Below are 8862 nucleotides of genomic sequence, written 5' to 3' on the forward strand. Positions count from 1 at the left end.
AAAAAAAAAAAAAAAAAAAAGATAACTTGTTTGGGGGCCAGAGGAAGAAGCTAAAGTTAATGACAGATCAAAAATAGAGGTTTTTGCAAGAAAGTGTTGGGAAAGAGAGGAACCAGAAAAGGCGCACACAAGCCTCAGCCCACTAGGAGGGGCGGAGCGCGGCCCCAGGGGCCCAGGCGTGTCCTTGGTGGGGAGTGGTGTTTTGCCTGGGCCTTTGGCTGGCTGAGTTGCTCAAAACCAAGTCTGAGGTCAGGGAGAGGGTCTGGGAGGTGGGGGGTTAGCACCGTGGGTGCTCCCTTATCAGCAACAAACCTCACAGGTTTTCACTGGAGGAGGGACAGTGAGTGTGAATGAGTCACGTAGTTGCCACTGATACTATCACTGCGTGATGGGCAGTCTGGCTACTTAGGAGCCCCACGTGCTTCCCTAACTTCTAACCATTGTCCTCCATCCCCAGCCGGCCACTCTGGTTTGCCCACTGGCTGTGGGTGGTCCTCTCCCACTGGGCATGCTGAGTGACATGGCAGGGTGGCGGGGCTCAGGCAGTGTAGACGCCATCCACAGGTCCCCTCCACCCATCACTGAGGTCTCACCGGAGTCCCACTCTGGAAGGATTTCCCCGTGTTTGTTCATCAGTTGCCATTTTTGTCACTGAGCACAGGCGTTGTGGTGTTAGGAGGCCCCCAGGGATTCCAGCTCCTGCAGCCCTGGGTGCCAAGGGTGGTTCCCCAGGTTTCCTTGTCTTTTCCAGAGTGCCCTCTCTGGGCAGCTTGCACGGCAAATCCTGTTTTCAAAAGTTGCCTTGGGAATTCCCTGGCAGTGCAGTGGTTAGGGCTCTGCACTTCCATTGCAGGGGGCATGGGTTCGATCCCTGGTTGGGGAAGTAAGATCCCACATGCTGTGCGGCACAGCCAGAAAATTTTCAAAAATAAAGTTGCCTTGTTGCTTGGCCTAAGGCACTGGGGGTATTCCCCCGGGGAGAGTCTGAGGGCCTTTGCAGGATGCCATCTTTTATGATGATGAAATGTCTTTTAGCATTTTCTCCGAGCCCTCTTCAAGGTGGGGCCCCGAGCGTTCACAGCATAGGCTTCGTGATGTCGTATTGGCGATCAGGGTGGTTGTCCTAAGTTACTGTCAGGCCTCTGGGGTTTGCAGGAAATTCAGCCTTGGCTTCTTACAGGTGCTGATTTGAAGCTGTCCTTCCCTGTTACTGGGCTGGGTGTTCCGTGCTAGCATCCTGCTTTGGACAGGTTGCGTCAGTCTTAAGTTCACTCACTTTAGCCTTTGGAAAACGTCACCCTTTCTCTCCCTTTCCCTGCTCGTCTCCCTGACTTACGAACCAAGTAACTCCTTCCCATATTCAGCTCCTCCCGTCACGTGTTCAGCACTGCACGGGGCCTCGGGAGGCAGACACGTGTGTGCACGTGTGTGTGTGTGAGCATGCGTACCAAAGCTCAGGACAGTTGTTTCTGTGGAAGGAAGCCCATCGGGAGGCCTCTGGCCAGGTGGCTCCTGCTGCGGCAGGCAGGGGGCTTGTCATGCCGAGGCTTGCCCTGCAGGAGCCAGGAGGAAGGCGCAGTGTGTGTCCAGCTGAGGCTATAGGGGCAGTGCTGGCCTTAGGGTGGAGCGGGCATCCTGGAGTCGAGCTGGAGGTTGTGAATTCCCGGGCCTCAGTGGGGTACTTGTTCTGGGGCCATTCTGCCCTCGATCGGGGCCAGCAGCCTGGCATGGGGGTCTGGCTGTGGCTGGCCGGACGGACCCGAGCTGAGCTCTGTGGCTGCCCAGTGAAGGGTGCAGCCTGGTCCTCACATTTCCTCCTCCCCTTCTCCCTCCACCCCCCTCCCTCCTCCTCTCCTCACACCTGGGGTCTAAGCACATTTTTAACCTGCCCTCAGGGGTTTCCAGTCCTCGGCACAGGGGAGGGTCGGTGTGCTGGGGAGCAGGGCCCAGGAGGCTGGGGAGGCCTGGAGACGCCTCTCCTTTGTTCTGTGGCCTGGCTCAGCCCCGGAGACCAGAGACCGATGGGCAGAGGTCTGGGGTGGGGCTGTGGCTTCCTCCTCCATCTTCTGAGCCCCTGGGGACACCCTGGCGGCCCTTCCTGTGGGGTGTTAGAGGCAGTGGCCTAGCTGTTCCTGGTAGGTCAGCATACTCCTACACAGCAGAGGGAGAGGTAAACACTGGGTCCCCTTGGCAACCGGCTGAGCCGCGGCTCAAAGTACTTGTGGCAAGAGAAGCTCTCGTTGTCTCATGTTCCTAGGATGGGCTTCTATTTTGATATTTTTTTTTCTTTAATTAGCTGGAGTGACTAAGATACCAAGATTCCTGACCTGGTTCCTAGAATTTCTTAATAAACATTTATATTCCCTTTACACGAGGCATGTTTCTTGCAGTGATTCATGGGCATTTTCTTTTAAGCTGTGGAGAAGCCCTGGCATGGCAGGGCGGGGGTGGCACAAAGGGCCCCCACTGCTGACAGCTGGCACGGTCGCAGGCCGGGGCGCTGGCAGGGTCCCGGCCCGGGAGTGCTTGCGTAAACACTGCCCCAGGATTGTGTGGACTTGGAGGTTGATGACGCTCCATCGAGAGTTTTGGGGAGATGCCTCTCTCATCTCAGGATGTTCAGAGCCCCATAGCAAGCGTCCAGAAGTCTGTCTGAGCCCAAGCAACGCTCTCCCCACCACATGCCAGGCTCTCCTGGGAGGCCGAGGTATGAACTAGTTTACACCTTGGTACAAGGTGACACTTTGGTGTTTGATGTTAAGCTGTAACTGCTCTCGTCGGTGGCTGGGCTGGATGTCCCATCTCAGTGGGAGTGCCTGAGAGGGTCCGGGCCAGGACGGGGGCACCTCTCTGTGGGTGAGACTTGGCGGCAGGCCTTGCCCTTTACCTGGGGCTGCCTTGGGCTGCCCTACTCCATCCACCTGTGAGTTAGCTCCTGCAGAGGCGCCTGCCCCCACCAAGGAGGTGCCAGGTGAGTCTGCAAGAAAGCTGATCTCACCGATTTTACCATGAGTGGAGCCGACCCAGGAGGCCGTCTGCAGAGGCATGGCAGGTTTGTGTCCAGGGGCCCATCTTCACGGGGGGTGTGCAGGCCCCTTGGCTCCCTACCCTCGGTACAGACAGGGCTGCCCCCTGGGCCCCCACTCCGGCCTCCCTGTCGACCCCACGCGTGTAGCTGCGTGGGAAGCAGCTCCCTGCGGAGGGGTCTGTTGGGATCACCAGGGGCAGGGTGTCAGGGGTTCTGCCTGGCGCCTGATGCCCTGTGCCCTTTGTAAGTCCTGACCGTCTGGACTTTGGACTTGGAGTCCCGGGCTCACAGAAGCTTGACTCCACGTGTGCTGTGTCTTAGTGACCTTGGTCAGGAGTCTCTCAGTGTTTTGTTTTGATCAGAGAAAGGCCTTTTTGTCTGATGGCTCACGGTCATTTGAACAGAGGCAAAGTGCAGTATTGCTGAGGACGCCTGGCCTTGGAGGGAGAACAGACGGAGCCTGGCTCCAGGTTCTCAGCTGTGAAGCAGGCTGGGCACGCTGACCTCTGTCCTCTGAGACTGTGTGTAAGGCACCCATTGGGAGGTGTGTGTTTGTGTGTGGTGTATGTGTGTATGTGTGTATATGAGAGTGTGTGTGTCTGTTTAACCTGTGGGAGCAGAATTTCAGAATGGACAGACAGTTCTGCTGACTTCTCTTTTGGAAAGAAACAGATGATCCAGAACTACTTTTTTGAAGCAGGTGCCAGCTCATGTCTCAGGGCCTCCTGGAGCTGCCCTGTGGCTCTGCGTGTGGGTGAGCTGTGTCCCAGCCTCAGCTCCCGCCTGTCAAGTGCCGGTCTATCCTGGGCCACAGAAAGGCAGTGCAGACAGTGTGGCTCCCGAGGCCTGTTGCTATGGAAACCTGCTGCCCAGAGGCTGTGCTTAAGCTAGGGAGTGGTGCCCATGCAGGTGAGCCTCATTTGTTACCAGGTACCAGCCGCTTGGCCCTGGCCACACTCTTTATTTCTTTTTTTTTTTTTTTTTTTTTGCGGTACGTGGGCCTCTCACTGTTGTGGCCTCTCCCGTTGCGGAGCACAGGCTCCGGACACACAGGCTCAGCAGCCATGGCTCATGGGCCCAGCCGCTCAGCATGTGGGATCTTCCCGGACCGGGGCGCGAACCCGTGTCCCCTGCATCGGCAGGCGGACTCTCAACCACTGCGCCACCAGGGAAGCCCTGGCCACACTCTTTAAAGACAGAAGCCGCTGAACTGGAACCTTTTTTTTTTAAATAAATTAATTAATTTTTGGCTGCGTTGGGTCTTCGTTGCTGTGCGCGGGCTTTGCTTAGTTGCGGCGAACAGGGGCTACTCTTCATTGCAGTGCATGGGCTTCTCATTGTGGTGGCTTCTCTTGTTGTGGAGCACAGGCTCTAGGTGCGTGGGCTTCAGTAGTTGTGGTACGTGGGCTCAGTAGTTGTGGTTCACGGGCTCTAGAGCACAGGCTCAGTAGTTGTGGCGCACGGGCTTAGTTGCTCCGTGGCATGTGGGATCTTCCCAGACCAGGGCTTGAACCCATGTCCCCTGTGTTGGCAGGAGGATTCTTAACCACTGTGCCGCCAGGGAAGTAAGTCCCTGAACTGGAACCTTGAGGTGACAGCCCGGGCCCCTATCCCCAGAGCAGCTCTGGGTGTGCCCGCGGCCTGGGGTAGAAGTAGGGGTGGCGCCCTCCACCTCCTCTCTGCTGGGCGTCACTGGTCTCTACCGTCTCATGGTGATGAGTGGCTATGCCATTCCTGCCAGATGACTCCACCCGGATGGATGGGGCACTCTGGGTGGGGCTTCCAGAAGCCGGCCGTCGTTGGGAGGGGTGCCCAACTTGGGGAGGCTTTCGTGACTGGCAGCTTCTTCAGTCGGAAGGCTAGAGATCTTGTTTGCAGTGGAAGCGGCCCCTTCAGGTAGAGGGCACCGTCCCCGGGGCCAGGGGATCCTGCTCAGGACTGACAGTCGCTGTTTGACGGCCTCCTGGGCTGCTGGTCTCAGTAGCATCCCACCTCTTGTTTGCAGGGGTAGTTGCTCTCAGGAGCTTCGGGCCATCTGTGGATTTATTCCCCCTTTCTTCTCTCTTTTTTGGGCCACAGCTTTATGTTTTCAGATACGAGACTTGTTTCCTAGAGGGAAGCATGAAAGCGCTCTTGAGGCTGGCTTTTCAGCTGTGGAACCACAGTTCGTGCCCCTTTCCTGCTAGGTTTTCACCCTCGCGTAAGTGCGTTTGGCATTAAGATGCTTCCTGTGTGGTCTGAGGGGACGACATTGAAGGAGTAGGAGAGCTGTATCCTGAGGTGACACCTGGGCACCAGCGTGGCCGTCCTTCCTCTGTCCTGGCATCTCGTTTCAGAGGACATTTGTGAGTGCCCCAGCGGGGCAGGGGCTGTTCCAGGGGTTTGTTCGGACGGAGGAGGGTGCTGAGGACCTGTGTTCCTCCCCTGCTCGTGTGGGCTGGAGTGACCCAGCCCTTGGTGTGGAGAGACCCCTGAGCCCGGTGCACCCAGCACTCCCGTAGCTTTGTACCTGCCAGACCTCCCCCTGCCCGGCCACGCCCAGCAACACCTGAGCTGCTCCCCACTCCTGCCCTCAGGAGGCTCACCTGCTTGGGCAGGCAAGGAGGCGCGAATGGGGTCCAGCCTTGTGTGGGGACCACAGCAGGAAGGCGCTTCTGCCCTCACATGTGCCCACCTGTGCCGGCAGCACTCTGGGCCGCAGTGATGCCGACCGGGATTCATGTGCTAGGGTACGATTTCCAAGCACAGGAAATGACCAGGGAGGGTTTTTTGCTCACATGGCCCAGAGCTGGTAAGAGCCGGCCAGCCAGGTCATGGGATGCTGTCTGGTTTGCAGGCTCCAGCGGTGGCCCCTGCTGACCCCTTGGAGGATGGAGTCTCGCAAAGCCTGGGGCGGATGGCCCGAGGGCGCCTTGGCTCCCAGGCCGGGACTGGCATCTCTTGGTCCAGATTCCGTCTGCTTTTCCATCTTCCTTGGGGGCAGAGTTGTCCCTCAGGGGCCCCTCCCTGCCCACTGTGCTTGGTGCCTGCGAGGTCAGGTGGGAGCCTGTTACTCCTGCCCCAGAGGCAGGCCTCGCACCCCTCCCTCCTGTGCAAACGGGGAACCCGGTTTGTCCTGACATCTGGTCCAAACCCCCCCTCCCCGACTCCTGCCCCGGGGCTGGGGGTCAGCAGAGTGGTTTCCTGAGCGTCTTCTTCACTGCCCTCGCCCCCATTTTCAGGCCGGGGCCGTAGCACAGACGTGTCCCGTAAGTCCAGCTGGGCTGCTGGGAGCAGGCTGGGAACTGGCCGCCGCTGGGTGCTCGGTATTTGGGGTGGCCTGCCCCTGACCCACCCATGTGGGCCTGGCTCATGGGGGGGTTACCCCCTGCTCCGGAGCCTGGCCTGAGGGGCCTGTTTCCACCCGTGAGAAGGGAGAGCTCCGGGAGGCCTGGGCTGTCCTTCGACACTCCTCCTTGAGGCCAAACGCGGGGGTCACAGGATCTGTCCTAAGAATGTGGAGAATGAGTCCTGGTTCTGAGGCTTACAGATTTTTTTTCCCTAAACGAAGTAGAACCTTTCTGTCAGCACATCTCAGTGGATTCCAGGGCAGTAAGGAGCCGGAAGGATGGCCGGCAGGGGTGGGGCGGGAGGGGCTGTGGTCAGGGCCCCTCTGCGCTCCTGGAGGATAGTGCCGGCTGCCCCAAGGCTGGCAGGGTCCTGCCTCTACACGGTGGGCCGAGGTTCAGCGCCCGAGGCCGCAGGCTGGGTGCCCTGACGCTTGGGGCCGGGCCGGGGAGTTGGGGCCTGTGGTCTGGTGCAGGTGCTTCCTCTTGGGCCTTTCACAGGCTTGTGGTCGAGGAGGCAGTGATGGGACCCGGGCCACACCAGGGGGCAGGGTCGGCCAGCCAGGAGGCACGTGAAGCCACACGCTCCCGGGCATTGAGGTCCCAGCCCCCCGCTGCAGCCCGGCCCGGAGGAGGAGAGAGAAGGGCTGCGGGTCAAGGTGACAGGGCCAGGGCTGGGGGCTGGCCTGGCCAGTGGCCCACATGGACCCACGTGTGCAGCTGTGTTTGTGGGGTGCCTGGACAGTGCTGGGGCAGGGGGCAGTGGGGGGTTCTTCACGGTCCCCTGAGTGCCGCCGAGACCCTGCCTGTGGCTGGCATTTCTGTCCCTAGAGGACTTGGTGTTGCACGGCCAGCGCCATGCGGCCCTGTCCCTGTGAGCTGCCCTGGGCCTGGGAGGCCTGCGCCTCTCCCACCGTGGGGCCCTGTGCACAGCGTGTGGTGAGGGCACCCTGGGGTGAAAGGAGGCACTGAGTGAGGGTGAGGAGTGGGTGGGGTCTCGAAAGGCGGAGAGCTGAGCCGCTCCTGCTGCCCCGGCCCCTTCACCGGCAACAGTGGGGGGCCTGATGTCCCTGCTGGGCAGCACCCGCTTGGTCTGGGGTTGTTGCTGCCGTGAGGCCGAGCTGAGTCCCCGCAGCAGGTGCGGGTGGGTGCCTCCCAACACAGGACACTGCTGACCCAGGGCACCCGCTCAGCTGGCTGGTGGCAGGTCTCCGTGTTTTATCCGCACCTTCCCATGTATGACCAGGAGCCCTCCTGGGTGGGCCTCAGCCCCCACTGGCTCGTCGCCTCTCCTACCCCGTGGGTGAGGTCAGTGGTCACCGACTCTGATCCCAGTTCTAGGGGAAGGGCGTCGGAGGACAGGCTTTCCTCGTACCGTCCCGAGCACCCGAGTGTGCCCACGAGCCCCAGTCCTGGCAAAGGCCCCCGCCGCCCAGCACCCGGGTGAGCCTCCAGCCTGTGTGTCCCCACAGGAACCCGACCTTCCACACAGGACACCAGGTCGATGAGCTGGGGCTCCACTGCTTCTGGGAAGATCACCCATCTGTGGTTGCAGAAAGTATCCTCTTCCTTTTCCTGACCTCTCCACCTTAGCACCAGCTGCCTTTCCTCCCGGGCTGGTCCCCATCGCCTTGGTGAGAAGTAAGACGGATGTGCTCAGGACTCCTCCCCATGCCACCGTCCACATTCGGTCACCCCTGGGCCACCTTCCCCAGCTGCAGCCTGGCTCCACTCATCTCCCCGGGCACAGTCCTGCTGGAGCCCCACTGCCACCTCTTCCTTCTCCCTCTTCCTACCTGGACCTCGGCCTCTCGGCCTCGGGGGCTTCCAGGCCAGGGGTGAGCCCTGCCACCCTCACCCCAGCCTCTGCTCTAGGGAGGGGCTCCCATGAGGTGATGCCCACATTGTCACAGTGGCTCACTTCCATGCCTCCTCTTTCAAAGGCATCACCTGTTCTCCGAACCTTTCAGTTTCCAGACATGGATGGCCCAGGCCCCCGGTCGTCGGCCCATGTGGTCAGTCCATAGGTGGGCTGGTGGCCCTGCGGCGCCGGCTTCCCCGCCCACCGCGCCACAGCCCCTGCCATCGGGGAGGTACCTACAGGAGCAGTGGGTTGGGTGGCCGGCAGGGGAGGGGCTCGGTGGGGGGGGTGGGGGCACAGGGGCCCTGCCCGTTGGCCTTCAGCCAGGGCTGTGGTGGGCCAGGTCTGTGATGGGGCCACACTCAGGAGGTGGGAGTGCCCGGGGGCTAAGAAACCGCTCAGAGAGGCACAGAGCTGGGGCTCAGTGTCTCCCCGGCATCACAGGCATCCCCCCAGAGCTTCTCTGGCAGCACCAAGGCTCCCGAGGAGAAGGCTCCTGCAGCCGAGCCTGGGGACCACTTGGGAGACCAGGGTCACCAGAGTGCTGGCTCCTGTGCCGAGGCCACGCTGGACTGGCGGAGGTTTGAGAAGCGCCGTTCTTGGTGCTTGTGGGTGGGGAGAGGGGAAGAGGGGGGGGCTTCCCACAG

The 8862-nt window shown here is 60.6% G+C and overlaps 1 protein-coding gene across 2 annotated transcripts in view; it reads left to right on the top strand.

The window, feature by feature from the left end:
* Positions 1 to 31: 31 nt before the first annotated feature.
* KLF13 (KLF transcription factor 13) overlaps positions 32 to 8862 on the top strand; it is a 33434-nt gene continuing 24603 nt past the window's right edge. Inside the window, exons 1-3 of one of the 2 annotated variants that reach the window (XM_024742799.1) lie at positions 7958 to 8192; positions 8298 to 8447; positions 8660 to 8796. In XM_024742799.1, the coding sequence (XP_024598567.1) occupies positions 8005 to 8192; positions 8298 to 8447; positions 8660 to 8796 (475 nt within the window). In that variant the 5' untranslated portion in view covers positions 7958 to 8004. Of the gene's footprint in view, positions 3053 to 7957; positions 8193 to 8297; positions 8448 to 8659; positions 8797 to 8862 lie in introns of those variants that run through there. The other variant, XM_024742801.1, reaches the window with a different exon arrangement.

This window comes from Neophocaena asiaeorientalis, unplaced genomic scaffold (assembly GCF_003031525.2).
Source record: "Neophocaena asiaeorientalis asiaeorientalis breed wild unplaced genomic scaffold, Neophocaena_asiaeorientalis_V1.1 scaffold155, whole genome shotgun sequence".
Taxonomy (NCBI): domain Eukaryota; kingdom Metazoa; phylum Chordata; class Mammalia; order Artiodactyla; family Phocoenidae; genus Neophocaena; species Neophocaena asiaeorientalis.